At 43.4% G+C, this 19002-nt stretch overlaps 1 protein-coding gene across 1 annotated transcript; it reads right to left on the reverse strand.

Annotated features, from left to right (window-relative positions):
* Positions 1-1256: 1256 nt before the first annotated feature.
* On the reverse strand, positions 1257-18730 carry ccdc186 (coiled-coil domain-containing protein 186). The gene is given in 17 exon segments (XM_057026956.1): positions 1257-3823; positions 3825-3871; positions 4741-4960; positions 8701-8929; positions 9057-9155; positions 9385-9574; positions 9765-10020; positions 10445-10587; positions 10671-10757; positions 11521-11619; positions 12040-12144; positions 12866-12985; positions 13212-13424; positions 14882-15010; positions 16051-16177; positions 16383-17343; positions 18516-18730. Coding segments are annotated over 17 exon segments (3231 nt in total). The 5' UTR covers positions 18688-18730; the 3' UTR covers positions 1257-3789.
* Positions 18731-19002: the final 272 nt, after the last annotated feature.

Raw genomic sequence — 19002 nt, forward strand, 5'->3', positions numbered from 1 at the left:
GAGCTCAAAATGGTGTTAGATTGGTTTTTATAGCACAGTCACCACATTTCTGAGGGTCCCACAAAATCAGAGCCTTCCTGTAGATCCAGGCTGAATGTCACAAATGCGTATTTATGAATAAAGGAGAGAGGAAAACGGAAGGAAATGAACGAGAACGGCCTGTAGTTCTGCACATTAGATCAAACATTCCATAAATGCCTCATCCTGCCTGTGTGGAGCTGACTGATGTACACAAAACCAGCCAGGAAAGAGCCCCCGTGTTATCTCCACACCTGCAGAGGTCCTGTTGTGGTTGCTGCCACAGCTGAAGGACGCGGATGGCGTTTCATTAATTCAAGAGTAGTCATCTATAGGCTGACAGGTGAATTCCATTATCAGCGAGCTAAAAATAGCTCGTCAGTGATCACTGGCCTCAATTGGATATGTGAACCCGTCTTTCGCCGCGCCTGCGGATAAAATGGGAAATCTCCAGAGAATGGCCGAGGAATCGGTCTCATCTCACTGCTAAATCATGCATTATTTTTTTTAAAAGGAATTGGTCTGTGTGTGCACATGTGCACGCGTGGGAGGGAAAGAGGGAAAGCTGGTGCGCTGTTCCAAGCGTGGGCATAGATTGATGGATGGTACAGTATGATGTTGACCAACAGGACGACATGACTAATTAAGCATTTCATCAGTCATTCCCTATCTGCGACCGAGCTTTATTCCAAAATGTTGCGTATGCAGGGGGGCGAAATTAGGTTTTCTCCTGCATCAAGTTACAAAAGAAGCTTTTCTTCATCTAATCTGGAATTAAAATGTAAATCTGTTGGGAGCAGAGGTGGAATAAAACGACACAATGGTGCATGTTTTGACTTTTTGTGCTGCCAAAGCTGCTTTTTGAGACCACCTGACTTGATCCGAGTCATGTTCCGCGAGTGTTTCAACAGTGAAGGATGTCAGACGATGACCGTTGTTTCCTCTCTGAAAATGTGCCCATGTCGCCTCAGCGATGGCACTGGAGTGATGAGGGAAGCTTGTTCGCTTTGAGTGACAATGAGGCGGCGCCGTCCGTGACCTCCAGCCCTGCTGACACCGCCGTTTCTGAGAAATGCTCCTAGAGCTGGAGGCTGCAGATTTACTGCCCGAGAGGTGCAAATATGCAAATGGTGGATACGTCCTGCATCATACAGCATACATTAACTCACTGTAAGGTGACAACATGCTCCCGTCAACCGTGACCTTGGATTGATGGAACAGACAAAAGGAGGGAAAGAGACAGATGAGGCTGCGTTTATTCCCCACAAACACCATATTATCATTTTAAAAAAAATGATTCAGCATAAAAAAAGAAACAAAATCTTACAGAATGACATATTTACATGTATATTATAATCACAGTTCATAAATTCCACGAACTAAACCAGGGCGACTCATTGCACTGGTGCAGGAAAGACAACACACATTTAATGTCACATTTACATACTCTCTCTCTCTCTCTCACACGCGTGCGCACACACACGCAACGTGCGTCCAATCTCGGACTCGTATGGCCAGCACGGAATTAGCGTGCATCTGCGAATCACGGAGAATTAGTCAGGAAATCCTTCAGGAATGTAGCGGTTTGCTTCTGCAACACAACAAAACCTATAAATGCTACAACTGTCACCAAATTAGCAGCAAGAAGCTCATTTCCACTTCAGAGGCATGAAAACAGATAAGCTGCTTTAAATTCAACCTGGTTCAAGCTGGGGAACAAAAAAACTGAACAAAAACCTTGAACAGAACTGAACATTCTGGAGTGGAAAAAGTTACGGAGCTTCCTCTAAAAGGAATAAAGATCTAATCTTCACATCTAAATGCCAATCCCGTGTCACACAAATCAGTCTGTCTCACATTGAAGCAGAGGTAAATCATATGGTGGGTGCCCCGCGGAGTGAGAGGGAGGCTTTAAAAACTCCATGACATCAATCCTGGAAACTTTTATCTGCGTTCACGTAGCCCGCCTGCTTCAACGCTGCCCGAGGGTGGATGGGAAATCTGCCTGGAAACATTCATGACCGCCCGAGTGTGTTGAGGAGCACTTCATAAGAGACAGACGGAGACATTAGTTGGGACAGATCGAATAAAGAAAATCTAAAAATTGTGTTAGCCGTCTCCTCCACATCCTTCAGCGTGTCAGCCTTTGTGAGAGAGGCAACAGCATTAGTATTAAGGGGTGTGTGTGTGTGTGTGTCTATTGTTAACCTTCTGGTACCCCTATGGAATAAACTTCATGGTCAATCTAGTAAAGGCCCGGTGGCTCCGACTACTGAAGCGTGCACACACAAACATGTGGTTCGTGTGTGGGCATTAACACAAACAAACACACAGACACAAACACACGTGCACGCACTGTGGAATTTGTTTAACCCCCGTGAGATGCATGTCACACATAAATAAAAACATAAAATTGCGCGTGGGCGCGCCAATACATTCAGCAAAAGAACAGGGGAACAAATCAGTGAGGGGAACAACATTGCACTCTGTCCCTGCACCCTTTTACAGGCTTGACTGGCTTTCCTGAGCTACAGCTCCCCCCCTCCCCCTCCCCTCCACACACTTGGTGACAATACAAAAAAAAGCGATGTGGTCAGAGTAGCTGGTATATTTGGCTCCCCCCAACAGAACAAACATCCGTGGGATCAAGTTGATAATGAAGTTCCTGCGAAAGGCCGATGGCAGAGACGATGAGCCGGACAGTGAGACGCCTGCAGCACCAAGGTGGACGCACGTTACAGCACAGCTGGACGTCCCGCTTCATTTGGAGAGCTGCAGAATAAACAGCTGAGGCTGCCAAAGAAAACCCTGCCGGTCACCGCTGGGGGATCATTTCTGAGCTTCCTGCTCACATTCAGACACTGAATAACTTCAAATCTCTTAAAGCTAAAAGTCCGAACTTTAGTTACGTATTTAGAGGTAAAATTTTAATGTCACTGTCCCCAATCAAGACATGTCTGAAATCATTACCTTAAAGTCCAACATTAAAAAGAATAGCGACAGCACAATGACTAGAGAATAGACCTAGTAAACTAAGGGTTTGAAAATTAAAACATACATTCACAATGGCGTTTTTTGATTTTGTTTTTCAAAGACGAGCTGATGACGCGCTGCTGTTGGCTGCGTCTGTCTGGAGCAGCAGAGCGACACAGATGGACGGGCCGATGCCTCACATCTGTGATTCACCAGCTTGGTTACAAGTGCTAATGGTGCAAGGCCCAGAAAAATAGAAAATAAAAAACAAAAAGAGAGAAAAAAGCGGAGGTGGGAAGGTGTGTTTTTCTCTTTCTGCCCTGCATATGACGAGCTGTTCGTCCAGCAGATGAATGAACACATTTGCTATTGGCAGGCGAGGAGACGAGCAGGGAGGGTGCACCGTGGTGAACTTTCCATCTCCAGCTTTTGAAAAGAGAGGCAAATCCTTTGGAATAACTGACAGTCGTTTACCTGTGGGGCAGAGTTTGGCTGGACCTTCAGAAATATGGCATCTGTAGTTTGTGGGTTTTTTGAGGCAGTCAGAGTTGAAAATGTGCCTGAAGAGGGTTTGATTAATGTTGCTGAGGCTTAGACGAGATGGACCAGAGACTAGTTGTGGTGCTGGAGGAAGCTGAGGATAAAATGCTGACGGTTCAAGTAAGTTCAGGCATGTTCTCCAAACCAGACCCAGGTTCTGCCAAACGGAGGCCCAGGTGCTGACGGCTTCAGCAAATTTCTCTTTACTCCTTTATTTGGGGCAAGACAGTGATCCACTGCCTCTTCTTCATCAACACTTCACTTCCTTTTTGCTCCATCTTCAGGATCTCTGCTGTTTGATGAGCCTCTCGATCTCAGCCCCCAGGGTCTGCAGATTCTCCTGTTGAAGACAGTAAAGACTTGTTGCTTGTAGTAACTGTGGGAAACGAGGCTTAGCATCCTGTCAGAGTGCGCATCAGCCTGCAAGTTGCCTTTGATTTGTTTTTATAGGACTTCCTGCCCACTGCCAACTGTCTCTTCAGCTGCTAGAAAATACTCCCACAGCATTTATCTTTTATTGCTTTATCAGCTTTGACAGGAGACAAAAAAAAGCCCTTTGTTTGAAAAATGTGACTACTTATTAAATCAACTGTAACAACAACCTTTGCAATTTCTAGCTCCGTTAAAGAATACATTCAACTTGAAACTTGCACTATTTCGCATTAAAAACATTTCAAATGTAGGTTTATGAACAAACGATCAACCCAAATCAAACATATATGTAATGTCAAATAAACCTAATACTACCTAAAGAACTCCAAGAGCCATGAGGCTCTACAGCTGAGGGACTGAACCTGAGCTTAAATACATGGGAAAACTTTGAGAACTAGGAAAAAAAAAGACATGAAATTTCTGTTGCAGCAGCTCCCAAACACAAATGGCCCATCTAGGCTGCCATGATTAACGGAGAGCTTTATTTGATCCACAGATCTGACACTGAAGCATGAGAAATGGATTCAGCTCACAAGCGTCAGCGCTAAATGAGGATTAGGAGGAGTTCTCAGGAGGAGCCGCATTGTTAGAGTAAAGCGTGGGTTCTTAGCAGCTTCTCAGTAACACAGTACTCAGGCTCTCAGGCTCTGCTCGCCCAGCCAACTTAAGATAGGGTGCAGCCTGAGGTGCCCACTGAGGTGCCCCCTGACAGCCACGTATGTTACTGCGCCCGGGAACCACTGGGGATTGGGCGCCTTATTCAGGAGCATGCTGTACCTTCAGCGTAATGTTCTTCAGCAGAGTGTCCTCCAACACAGCCTGCAGCTTCCTGTTGATCTCCAGGGACAGGTCCAGAGTCAGGCCGCTGTCCGCTGGGTGTGAGGTATAAAGTGAAGCCATGATGCCTCCCCACCGGCTCAGCTGGACTTTGTTAAAGTCTGAAGCCTCTGACGAGAGCGCCCCTGACTCTTCTCTTAGCACGTAGCTCTGGATTATTCTGAGAGTTAAAAGAAAGGAAAAAAGGAAACAAGCAGGGCACATTAAAAAAAATATATATAGCACAGGAAATGTAGGGAACACGCAGCCTCAGCTGAAGTCTGAATTGAAAGTTCCCGAGGAGTACTGAATCCATTACCTGCATCACAAGCAGCAAATGTTTTTAGAATATCAATTCCAGTAGGATGACACATTGAACCCGTGCGCGCTGTACTAATTAGACCATGCGAAGTATTCACAGTCATGCTCGGAATTCATTTCAATGTTTAACAACATGGTGTCAAGTTTTGGGTCAGAAAAAAACGGGAGAAAATCCAACGTTTATCCCCTTGTCCTGTGTTAACAGCAGCCCCCAGGGAACACTGACATGGTTATATTTATAGCCAAACAGAATGATCAGAATCCTTTGAGTCATCACAACATAGGATAATAATAAAACTCTATTTCTGTTCTTCTCCCCTTCTCCTCCTCTTTTACCCATCTGTCTATCGACCTGGTCAGGCTCTAATTTTGTTCCTTTTGAAGGGAGTTTTCTGTGCTCCTGTTATTTGCTTGGGGGTGAACGCTGACCTGACTCTGCAAAACCAGCGACAGAAACACACAGACCGGTGGAATTAAGGAGCTACAGCTCCCTGTTCTCAACAGTCAGGGAATATTATAAGATGCCCTCAATCCAACCGGAGACCTTAAACAGACCTTCCGACTCGCTGGCCTGGTTTCCTTCACAGAACTGCTATATGCAGATACATATTTATAGTTTGCATTGTGTTGAGAGCTATCATGGATTGCTTCAAGTGTTTTTGTGTGACTGAATGAACGTAAGTGCTTAAAACAATGTAGGATGTCAAAGATGAGCCGAGATAAAAAGAAATAGACCATGCATCAATAGGGGCCATCACGGCAGTCAATTACTGCAATACACTCACCGGCCACTTTATTAAGTCTCCCTCTTCAAGTGCTTGTTAACACAAAACTAATGGACCAATCACAGCTCAACGCATTTAGGCATGTAGATGAGGTCAAGACAACGTGCTGAAGTTCAAACCGAGCATTGAAACGGTGAAGAACGGGGATTTAAGTGACTTTGAACCTGACATGGTTGTTAGTACCAGACGGGCTGGGAAGAGGATTTCAGAAATTGCTGATCTACTGGGACTTTCACACACATCCATCTCTGAGGTCTACAGAGAAAATATCCAGTCAGCAGCAGCTGGGTGGATGAAAACACCTTCTTGATGTGCAAGGTCAGAGGAGAATGGGCGGACTGGGTCCAGATAGAAAGGCAACAGTAACTCAAATAACCAGCCAACATATTGTTAGCCCACTTTTGGCCCTTTAGCAGCAACTGAGCATTGTTTGAATGCTAAAGCTAAAGCTGAGTATTGTTGCAGACCCTGTCCACCTGGGTGGATGTGGCGCAACAGGAGATTTGTGCCAATACAGACCAAAATCTCCGAGGGATGTTTCAATCACCTTGATGAAGGTATATCAGGAAAAATTAAGGCAGTTCTGAAGGCAAACGTGGGTCCAATCCTTTACTCGCAAAGTGTAACTAATAAAGTGGCCAGTGAGTGTGTATTGTACCTTCTCACAGAAATACTGTAGAGAGAAACACTTGAATTTCAAAAACACATTCAAATGTAAAAACACTTGACACTTTAAAAAAAAAAAGAAAAGAAAACATGGCAACTAAAATTGCACTTTAAAAAGGAAGGATACAATTATAAATCCTTTCTTCCCAAGTAAAAAGAACCCCCCCCAAAAAAACCCAAAGAGTGCTAAATAACCCTAAAGGCTTTTTTGCATTACAAACTAATAAAAACATCTAAAATGCAAAATAGCTGAGCTAAATCAATGGCTGTGCAAGCACTACGAAGAAGCCACCATCATAAATCTCCCCAATCCACACACACACACACATGCACACACAACACCTGGGCTTTGGCAAATATAAAATAAGACTTACCTCTCACTAGACCATCGAGGGCCCATATTTTGACTCTAGTTCCCTCACGACAGTGTTGTGTAAAAAACAAAAAAGTGACAGAAATTAAAAATGTGGCCTCGGGGCTGTGCTGAAGTGGGGCAACAGTGATGTGTGCAGGAAGACGAGTTACACGACCTTCTTTCCCAGCTGACAAAGGGCAACCAACAGCTCAATTCACCACTGGGGTGGTTACAGTGGCTGCAGCTCCAAAATTAAAACAATGCCAGACTTCATCTTGTGCTCTTATACTATTATTACATGCTAATGATGAGAAGCCTCTTTAAATACATCCTGAAACATTGGGATAGGTTACAAAGCAACAGAAAAGCAAAGCAAAGCTCAGAGATGTAGCTGAGAAGGTAACCTTGAAAGGACCGTCACAATTTCATGCAGCTTTATAATAGCTTATGCAGATGAGTAGAGCAATTATAGAACGAATGGGAGCTGTCAAAATAGGCCTTATTTATTTCAAATAACAAACAACCAACTTGGATCTAGTCATAACATGTGTAGGAATGGATAGGCAGCAGCATCCTGGGCTGTTTAGGTGTTTAGAACAGTCTTTGACATCTTCACAACACATCAATTGGCACCTTAAAAAGATGACTGGATTGCCTTGACGAGTGTGCCATTCAACAGTTAATGAGTTTTAAATGCCAAAGGTTGATAGAAAGATTAGCATATTCTCAATCTCTTATTTATCCCTCCGTCTCGGGTTAAGATCCCGATGCTATGTCGTTTAATTCAGACCCAGTTCAGGTTTACGCTTTGATTGTCAGTGTTCGCCAGGCCGTGGTGAAGGAACAGGACAAAAGGACATGCAAAAGGACACATGCACAACCTCAGTGCAGAAGCGAACACCTTCTGCTTAGCTGAGATTTTACAGCGCTAATTTTAGACCAGTGGCCGTGGGATTCAGCCTCAATTTTAAGCCTTGAATGTAGGTTGAGTCTAAAAACAATAAAGGAAATGATTGAGGCAGAATCTACAGTGATGTGCAATTGCAATGAACAGGAGGGAGAGAGAGATCCCACTCAGATCTACATAAAATGATGATGTGAGTATGCAGCCTCAGTCCTCAGCACTGATGATCATGAATATTGATGGAGCATCATCAGGGATCCATAAGATGCATCATGTATAATAAGTGGAGCGCGAGACGGGACAAACAATCAGGCTCTAAACTGTGAGTGCTCATAATGTTTCCGAGGGTCAACTGAGTACAATAGAATTACTGTCAATCCATCCATCTTCCACACCTTTATTGGGGTCACAGGAGGTGGTGGGAGGGGTGTTAGTGACAGTGTCAGCTCAAATTAAATGCATGTGTGTGTGTGTGTGTGTGTGTGTGTGTGTGTGGTGGGGGGCAGAGTTACACCCTGGACCAGTCACCAGGGCTAGCACATAGCACAAACAATCACTTTTACGATCACATTTAAAGAAGCCAGACCTGACCCCAAAATAGCAGAACAGTCTTTGGATTGCTGAGAAAGCCAGGAAAGAACCCATGAAAACTCAGGCACGCCCAGGACCTTTCTGTGAGGTGTGATAACGGCTCCACGGTGCCGCCAGATTAGTTTACGGTAAGCCAGTATATTTTCTGTGTCACTCTAGTCATTGAACTTCCCTCTGAAGTAGATGCATCAGTCCTCCAACTATAATGCCACCATTCATTGCATCAATAGATTAAAACATCTACATCATAAAAGTAAAGCCGTTTGTTTTTCTTCTATAGTTCCTATAGGAACACTCACTTGGTCTTTTTGCGAATCTCTTCCACCAGCTGCTTGATGTGATCTTCCATGAACTCGATCTTTTCCTGTTTGCGAGCAAGTGCTTTTTGCAGACGAACAATTCGATCCACAAGCACAGACTTGTCAACTTCTGGAAAATGATCCACCACCACCACGGAAGGGCCCATTTGGCCGTCTGGAGACCGCTCTTCGACACCGCCGTTGCCACCATGGCGGGCATTTAAGGAGCCTGGTGTGAGGAAAGGAAGCAATGGACTGAATACTTCAGTTAGATTTCTCCCAAATCCTTTTACTTTGCCATTTAACTGGTGAGTATATCATTATTAGGGTTACTTCCCTGTGCATTAAATACTAACCAAATCCAGGAGTAGTACCTGAGGAACTTGAACGACTGCCCATACTGCTGGCATCCCTGTCACAGCCTCCATTCTCAACCTGCTCAAGTCTCTTACGAACTGCAGATGATGAGGATGTACAGAAACAGGGTCATGAAAGAGGTCACATTTTAGAAGCTGCTTAATAACGACACATCGCTACCCAGCTGTTAGAGCAAAGCAGCAGTGATCCATTGTGTTCCAGAGGTGCTTCAGCTTCAAAAGGTGCTTTTCTAAACTAAACAGTTTGATGCCTTTTGAATGACTGAAACAAACATCTAAATTTGTATTGAAATGCTTTCCTTCTAACCTTGTGTGAGTTGTTTTGTCAGGTCCTTGATGTTGGCAGCTTGCTTTCGTTTCTGAGTCACCAACTCATCCTTCAGTTCTTCAATCCTAATGTTTGATTGAGCCACCTCTCTCTGAAGTGCTGTCCTCTCCTCTTGCAGGCCCTCCACTTCCTGCCGCCGCAGCCCCTCCTCCTGTTTGAGCTGGCGGGACTGAAGGTTTAAAGGAGGCATGAAAAAAGAAAGAAATCATGACAGTTTATAAAACAATGTCAGAGATTATGAGTTATACAGTATATAATGTGTTCTAAAGAGCTGATTTCCTCCAGTATTACATTAATCTTTAATAACAAAAGCCATTGCAGTTCATCACTCCTGATCTGATCTTCGGCATCCCACCAACCTTTTCATCCAGTAGCTCGGTGGTCCCTTCCAGCCTTGCTTGGAGCTCTGCGAAGCTGCTGGTCAGCTGATCAAGCTGAGCCTGTAAAGCGTTGCTCTCTGACTGGAGCTGAGCGTTCTTGCTGCTCAGCTTCTCGGTGAAGCCCAATAGCTCAGCCTCACGCTCCCTGCTGCCTTGTACATCATGCTGAAAATCGGCCATCTGGTTGGTCAGACATTCTACTTCCTCCCGAAGAGATGCGACCTCTTGTTTATCTCTGCGCGGAAAATATACATGTCTTACTGGTATAAATTGGCGTTCAAATTAGCAAGGTTTGCTCAATGTAATGAGTGAGCAGGGAGAGGGCAGTCTGAAAAACTTATAAATGAATCTGGGTTTGGGCCACCTACTAATTTAAAGTCTGGCACTCACAGAAAGCAGCATTTCAATCAGTAGAAACGTTCCTCTCTCAAATAATCTTCACATGACTGGCAGAGCCACAGAGGGACATGAGGTCCCATCCTGCTATTGGTGCTATATCTGTGCATGGCCTATCTTTAAGTTCAGCCAGGGACAAGAGCTATATTGCAACCAGAATCATAAACTGATAATAGTTAAATGTAAGTAGAAAGGTACAACAAACTGTGGTATCAGCATACATACACTATTGAGCACCGTCATTAAGTGGCGAGTGTTTGTACCGTTGATGCTGTTCCTCGAGCGCGGTGACCTCATCCACTTTCTCTTTCTGCCGGCCGATCTCAGCTTTCTGCCGGTTGATGATCTCCCTGTACTTGCTAAGCTCGTCCTCCCAGCGCGGACGCTCGTCCTCGAGACACTTTAACTGCAGAACGGCAACGTTGCTTATTTAAAACTGGTGACACCGGGCTGCACTGGGCGGGTTTATGGCTTATCTGAATGGCAAACCTTGGTGCGAAGTGTTTCCAGTTCATCTATGCTCTCTTTATAACTCCTTTTTAGGTCTTCCAGCTCCTTGCTCTTTACGCGATGAACCTGTCAGACACATTACTTCAATGTTAAATATGACTCCATCTCATACATGTAAACAATTTCTGCTTCCATCACCAAAGCCATTCGATTACTTTTCTAAAGCACCAGATAGAAAGGCAAAAATTAAACTGAATGCTTGACATTAAAACAAAAGCATTATCAGTCTAACATATCTACGTGATATTTCTGAATTTTATTTTTGCCCTGTGGTGATGAAGAACATCCACATTATTAAAGATGCTGGCAAATTTACTACAATATAAAATCCATTAAAATGATCTCAGCAAATGCTTTTGCCATTTAAGAACTTTTCACTCACATGCGATGACATTTTAAAGACTTGTAAACAAAGTGGAGAGACAAGTCAATAAACTGAGGATTTTCGTTGGTTGTTGCTGAAAGGCGCAGCTTCCTATTGATTATTTCTAGGCCATTTATTTTTAAAGTGCTGTCAGTTCCCTTAAGAATGGAGCAGAGAGAAAAAAACAGGCCATCATGTTTGGATTGAGTTCATGTCTGTGCCTGTGTGGAGCCTTCGTGCTACTTCGTTAATACTTCCTATAAGACACTGATGCCACACCAAAATTAAACATTAGCAGTAAAATGGTGGCAAACCATAATAAGTTAAGTAATGGCCTGGTTGGAACAGGTTGTTCAGCATTAATTAAAAGCAAAATTATATTAGTAAGACCCACTTAAGCTCGTGTGTACACATCAATAGTGCCCATGTGACATCATCTTTGTACTTCTGCACATTAGTCCTCACCTCTAATTGGTCTGTTTGTTCCTGCTTGTGTTTCTCCAGCTCTCCTTTCGTTTCCCTCAGTTTAGCATCCAGCTCATTGGATTTGAGCTCTTCTGATTCCTGCACAACAGAGAAGTAAATAATGTGAAATCAATGGAAAGAAGATGAACAACAGGGTGAATGCATCAGCAGACCTCGGGTCATCTAAAGAAGTAACGGTTAGACTATATTAGCGTGCACTGTGTAAATAAAATATTTATTATTTACCAAACATGTGATAAACCCACTCTAGATTGTTTCTTATTCTTAAAAACTCATTAACACATGCCGCTGTTGTCTGGGGATCTTCTGACCATATGGTGGAAAATACAACAGCTCAAAGTGAAAGTGGAAAAATTAGGCAGCTCTTTACTACCATCACAAGGTCTCCGTGGAAACTGCTGTGCACTAGAAGCAGATCTAATTGTAAAATAAAGGTTATTTGAGTGATTCCCTTAGCCCTGTGATACCAAAAACTTGCATGCTAGGAATAGTGCAGACCTGGTAGGTGCGGATCATGTCCTGGCAGTTCTTGCGGATTTGTTCAGTCTCCTCTTTGGCCTGGGTCAACTTGGATGTTGTTTCTCGCAGTTTTTCTTTAGTTTCCTGCACAAAGAACAACAAGAGCAGGAAATCATCCAATATATTTACTTCATTCCAAAGCAAGGCTTGTTGTGAACAAAGCAATATAACGTGATGTGATAGAGGCTCCTGTCCTGTGGGACTAATTGGGCAACTGCATTTTTTTGTTTTTTTATGTTGATAGGTTTGCTAGGAGACTGTTCAAATGTTATTTCCCAAAGATTGCAAAAATAATGATTAGGATCATTACTGTCCCATTTTCACTCCAGTTCATTTCACTCCTGCACCAAATCCTGTTATTTGATAGAGCAGCTGCAGATGAAATGAATGAAGTGTCATTTAGATCCTGGAAGTACTTAGTAAACACAACATGTGGGGAAAAACAAAGGCTACATTTAGAAAACCAACAAACTTTAAGGTAGAGATTGGATTCAAATGTAAATATCAATGGGTACAGAAAGGATCCTAAAATAAGAATAATATAAGCAACACACACACACAAAAAAGACTTCTTGACATTTTTTATGCTTGGCAGTAAAATTAATATGACAAATATTAAGATAATGTTTTAACTTAATATGTAAATTCAAGACTATAAATGTTTAAATGAACGGTTTCAACAGAAGAAGGTGAATTTAAATTATGGAGTGCCTCTCTTGACGTGCACTGCAAGCAGAAAGGACCGATTACATAAATGAGCTCTGACCTTCAACATTCAAACACAAGCATGCTGCAGTTCATTTACCTTGTGTGTATCCACCTCACTTTTTAATTTGTTCTGGGCCCATTTGACCTTGATAAGATGCGAGTTGGTGTCCTCCTTCATCTTTTCCACCTCTCGAGTCAGCCTGTTGACCTCGGCTTCCTGGCGGGACGAGAGTGGGTGAAACTTGAACGTATCAGGAGACACAAATCTTGACAGTAATAAAATCTTCGTGGCACCATCCGAAATTGATACAATATACACGATTGGATGAATTCAGCCCCTCGTGCCTGATACATTCAGTGAAGCCTAAATTCAATGTGGGAAAAGGTACTTGGATAGCCTACTTTTGATAATGAGTTTTAATACTCCCTTTTAAATGACTGACCTTGGTGTCACAGAGCTGCTGCAGTCGGCCTTTGTCCTGGGCCAGCTGGTTCCCTCGGAGGGCCTGCCGGTCCACCTCCTTGGTAGCTTCCCTCAGCCTCTTCTCCAAACCCTCCTTATCCCTCCTTAGGTCCAAGGCCTCTTTCTCTCCCCGCACATATTTCATAACCATGGCCTCCTTCTCTTGGCGTGCTTCATCACATTTCTTGTTGGCCTGAGAATGTTCAGATCCGGAGCTTTTATCGATTTTCCCATAATTCTCTCCAAGCTGATTATAGAGTTGGATCCTCTCAGGATTAGAAAATGTGATATTTTCTAACACACGAGCCATATTTATTCTGTGTTTCTGAGCAGATTCTTAAGCCAACTATCTTAAATTTAGCTCCAATTAACTTCATGAATTGATTGTGAATGTACTTTCAAACTACATTTATTCACAATTCATCACTTTGTACACCCACTAAGCCCAAACCTCAAGCCTTGATTGGTTACAACTGCTTAATTGGGGTCACAGGCTGAGAGGCAGTTTTGTTTTTGGTCCGTGGGAGGAAACTGGAATACCTTGGGTGGTCACAGGGAGAAATTTCTTTGTAGAACAACTGCACTAACTGCTGCACACATGTATTTGCTAAAAAGATATCCCCATCTGAACAATTTACAATTACAGAGAATCTAGACAACATTTCTTTTCACATGCACAAGCATTTGCAACCCCCGAGGAATAAACTGATGCGCACTGGCACCACCATCTTCATACAAACGGTGGACTAAAAGGTTAAAAATCTAGCTTGTATTGTTCACTGAGCAGTGAAATTAAAAACTACAAAGTGTATCAAACTGTCAAGAAAGATACCCAATATGTGCACAACTACTGAATGAGAAATATACCTTGGCTCACTTTTTCACAAGTGATTAAATCTGTAATAACAAGCCTTTGAGGTGTAAAGACCCTGGCTGTTCAGTTCGTTTTAACATCTTCAAAGAGAAGAACTAAAATGTTTCCAGGCCTGCTATGCATAAGCAGTATTTTAGAAACTATTCAGAGAATCCAACAAAAACATTGTAGTAAAACAATTTAAATAGACAAAAAAAAACCAAAATACCACACACACACACACCACACACACACACACACACAGCACAGCACAATCCACACAATCTGCAGCAGAATCGCACAGACTACCGTAATTGCATTCCAGATGAGTGATTTTGACCCCATACCAGTATTAATCATTCCAGACAAGCCTGGCATGTGTTGAGTTGTGGCTGATAAGAGCGTTGTGTTTTGCTTTGAAAAGTCTTCATGAAATATGCAAGTTAGTTGCTAATTCATCCTCAGCGAGGGATAGCTGGCCACATCTACACTGCTGCACATCACATCCTTATAATTACTGTAGTGCTACATTCACTGTTCATCGAGTCGGATTTTTATTTCATTCATGAAAGGAGACCCAAGCAAGAACTTTGCTCTGTAATATCCATAAAGTGGTGTCAGCTCCTATAAGTCATTATTTCAAGTCAAATGATTGTTCATTTTAAAATAATCTCAAATATATTGCAAAAAATTAAGGGATTATAAATTGTGTTTATTAAAAAAAGAATGAAATGTGGGTAAAGGTTGTGTAAGAAATGAACGTTGGAATGGTTCAGGAACACAAGGTCCAAGCCTACCTGTTCTAGCCGGAAGGTCATTTCTTTCTGCATCATCTGCAAGGCTGATTTAGCTGCGTGGTCCTGTTGGATGAGTTTATCCCGTGACTCTTTCAGTTCTTTCAGGAGCTCCTCCACCCTGCCCTCCAACTGCAAAAATAGGGAGTATGCTGGCTAAGAAACCTGTTGGACCGCATTTACGGCAGGGTGACACCTTGAAAAGCGTGTTCCGCTGTCTTGTACTTGACACAAGATGCTGGAAATGATAATGATGGAAGGAAGAGACTTTCAGGGGGCAGATTATAAGATTTTTTCCCCCCTTGAAATGAGAGGGAAATGCCACAGGGTTAAAACAGAAGTGACAGAAATCAAACTGAAAAACAAAGAAAATTCAGTAGGATTAGGAAGAAACGCAAAGAAGTTGACACAGAGACAATATAAAGCAGCTTCTGTCAAATGAACAAAGATGAATGCAGTGAATAGATGTTTGTGGTCTGAAAGTACCACCTTTGTAAATCAAAGGGCGTCATTTCTGGCAGCTTTAAGGCCTGTTTGGCAACATGAATCCAGGTAATCAGAACTGTGTACTTTTCCTCTCCCACCAAGCTTTGTTTGACTTCCTTAATTAGCTGCCATACATGACACTGCATGTGAGCAGGGTTACCCAACACCTGTTTGTGTTGACCTTACATTGTACACATTAAAAAAGAGACTATATTTCTGAAGATAAATATTAAGAAATCAAGATAAATGATATGACATGATAATAAATAAAGTTAAATATGTTAATAATATGTGCACATTTGATTTAAAAATGTTACAAAGCCAACATCATCGTGGTTAAGAAGAGCTTGTGGCTTATCAGTATTGCCTTTGGGGGCTGCTGTGAAACCACAGTTTCCCTTTATGCCCTTTTTTTTTATTATTTATTACATCACTGAGACTAATCCTTATACAAAACAATAAATATTTGCTTAATTGGTAGCACTATGTGACCACAGGTAAGCCAATATAGGCCAGAAAACGTGGAGTCAACCACTTCCTATTCCATTAGCAACTGTTGTTGAAGAAAAGGCTTCTATCGTGATGCTTGACTAAAACAGTCCCTGGGTTTTGGACCGAGGGACTAATGCAATTCACATGTTTCGGTGAGTGAACAACACAAACAGATCCGATCCAGATAAACTGACCTTTTTAATACTGCTCATGTGCTGTTTTTCTGTCTCTGTCCTCTTTTTCAGCTCTTCCCTCATGCCGTCCTTCTCAGAGCAGATACCCAGGATCAGTTCTTGGTGCCTCTTGTTCTCCTCCAACAACCTTTGCAAACAGACACACACAGAGACACAGAGACACACACACGGACTCTGTCATTCTTTACGTCACAATTTAAAAAAATAAAGAAATAATGTGAGTTGGTCTCATCTTTTAAACCAATAACGGCAAACACAGATTAAAAATAAAGCCATAAAGGTGGATTACTGAAGCGAAGGCATCTGCTGTAATGGATGGACCTGCTGCTCACCTCTGAATAGCTTTCTCCTGCTGTGCATAATTGTACTGCACACACTTCTCAAAGACCACCACGCAGCCCTCTTGGTCCGCTGCAAGTCCGTTGGCCGTTGGACTCTTTACTCCCGCTGGCAGCTGACAGGCCAACAGCTCCGACTCCAGCTCGTCCAGCAGCGACTCCTGTGACAGCGAGCGCTGGATCTGAGACATGAGCTTTCGGCTACAATCGGTGTCATACGGGCTTGACAGGGAATTCAAGGGCACTGGGGTGTTGGCACTGGTTTGTGGGCTGGATGCAGGCGAGGAGCCGACAGTGTCGGAACTGGGAGTGGACGGACCGTTGGAGATGCCAGAAGTGGTTGTGGAGTCAGTGGGGGAGTGTTCTGAACCACACTGGACAGATGGTGGACTCACAGTTGAAGCGCTGTCCTCGTGCGGTGGCGCTGCTGCCGTACAATCGGCAGCTAAATCAAACGGATGCTCATCGGTGCTGGGATGGATGGCACAGGAATCCTTCACGTCATCAAAAGTCAATAAGGTTGCAAGTGTCCCTTCAAGAACTGATGGAGAGCTTTCTACCACCTCATCTACTGGTGTTGCTGATGCTGCGTCAGTCTGAATTGAAAGTGAGGGTTTTTCACCTCCTGTGGAAAAAGCCTCATCACTGATGACATCCGTGTGTAGCTCATCTCTCGCCTGTTCCTGGCTGCAAGTCTGGACTTCCGTCTCTGTGTCAGTCTGGATGTCTGTGTCAGCCTTCATTACTTCACTGAGAGCCTGTGATGTTCCATGGGCCTGGCAGCATTTTTCTGCTTCCTCCTGATCATTGTGACAGACCTGCTGCTCCTCCTCTGTGTTTAATGGGCTGTTAGCAGAACGATCGCCCTGGTCTGACCCCTTTGACAGGGATTCTCCTTCAGACCCTTCCATCGTGGGTGAATACGAAACAGGATCCATTTCTTTCACGATGCTCTCTGTTGTTTAAATCTGGCAGAAAACCAAAGAGAAACTGAGAAAAGACGCTAAAAAAATAGATACCGGTTACAGCAAAAATTAAAAACAACCCCTACCCTCCAGAGACCGAACCAAAACACAAAGAGGCAAAAAAACAATAGGTGCGGCTGTGTTGGCATATCTGATGTGTTTACATGTATTGATTTGAGGTGCAAAATGTCACTTAATCAAGATAAGTAATCCTTATTTACTCCCAAAAATAGTCACAGTTAGTTCTGGTACACATACCAAGTTAAGAGACAATAGACTTCAGATAATTTGGTATTGGCTATCAGTATTGGGTTTTGAATGTATATTCGCAAGTTTATGTTGCATAAAATGTCCCTTTGTGGACTGATTTGACAGTGTCCTTGTACAGTTTATGCTACGGGTATAACAAAAAGTAGCCAGTCTTTTGCCTGAGACCAGGGATGAGATAAATATCCAAAGCAGCTCTGTCTGTCTCGCTCAAATACTGGGAGGCTCATAGTTATTCTGTTAAAGAGCAAACCTGTTTGGATATAATATACTATATCTAATCTACAATGATTTAGCATAGCTGGAAGTCAAGTAACATCATATTCATCTTTCAATGCAATTTCCTTTCTGCATTCTGTAGGTAGCCGGTTTTCTGCCCCAGTCTAAGTCCAAGTCATCAGCACTAAAGTCCAAGAATTTACCCACCGTGAGCATCATAACGTAGCTTAGGCTTAGCAACACAATCGAGCCTCTCATATGAACGAGCGAAAGCGCAACAGCTAATTCTAAGCCCTGTGTTTTGACAGGTGCCATGCTAAGCTCAAGTAGCGAACATCTGGAGCCTTCATTACTGAAACTCGGACCCAAACCTATATATTTAGCTTACAGAAGGCTGATTCACAACGTTGTTTTCTCGCCATTAATTAACACTTCGGGGCATTTACTGTTAGCTACCCAACCCTGACACCAGATTGCTAGCCATTTAGTTAGCAACAGGGAATTAGGCGTGTGCTACTCCCTTCTGTCACCCACTGAAAATGTGGTTCGTGTGGATTAAACGCCACAAAAGAGGCTGACACACGGGATGGAGGGAGCTACCTGTGACTGGTCAAGCTGTTTCTAAGTAAGATGTAAGCTAGCAGTCATTTAGACCTTCACGTTGGATCCAGCTTACCTCCGTTAGCCCCTGAAGCAAATGAACGGCACGCATATAAAAGCACCCGCCGAACACGTCCACAGCATGGTGCACCGCCGCGTCGCCACAAAGACGACGGGGAATGAGGGGACTTTCGCCGTTTGTGCCCTGCCAGCTGATAGCCTTGACAAGTGTCTTTGATATGACACATCAACAAATATGGCTGCGGCCGGAGGACCCATAAAGCGGGCGCAGCCAATGGGAGCGCGCGGGCGGGTGACGTCACCTGAGGCCAGCACCCGCGGAACACCTCCGCAGTCGGCTCGTGCGGGCGTGCACGCGCACAGGAGCGTGCACGGAAAAGGATCAATAACACGGAGGAGCGTCAATATTATCCTCAGAGTGTGTTTTCCTCCGGCTAAAGATGGATAATCTAGCAGCGTAATAAAAAAAAGATTTAAAAATTCTACATACAGGTTTGGTGAAAAAAAGTGTGTGTGATTGTGTGTGTGTGTGTGTGTGGGGG

The sequence above is a fragment of the Takifugu flavidus genome, chromosome 1 (assembly GCF_003711565.1).
Source record: "Takifugu flavidus isolate HTHZ2018 chromosome 1, ASM371156v2, whole genome shotgun sequence".
Taxonomy (NCBI): domain Eukaryota; kingdom Metazoa; phylum Chordata; class Actinopteri; order Tetraodontiformes; family Tetraodontidae; genus Takifugu; species Takifugu flavidus.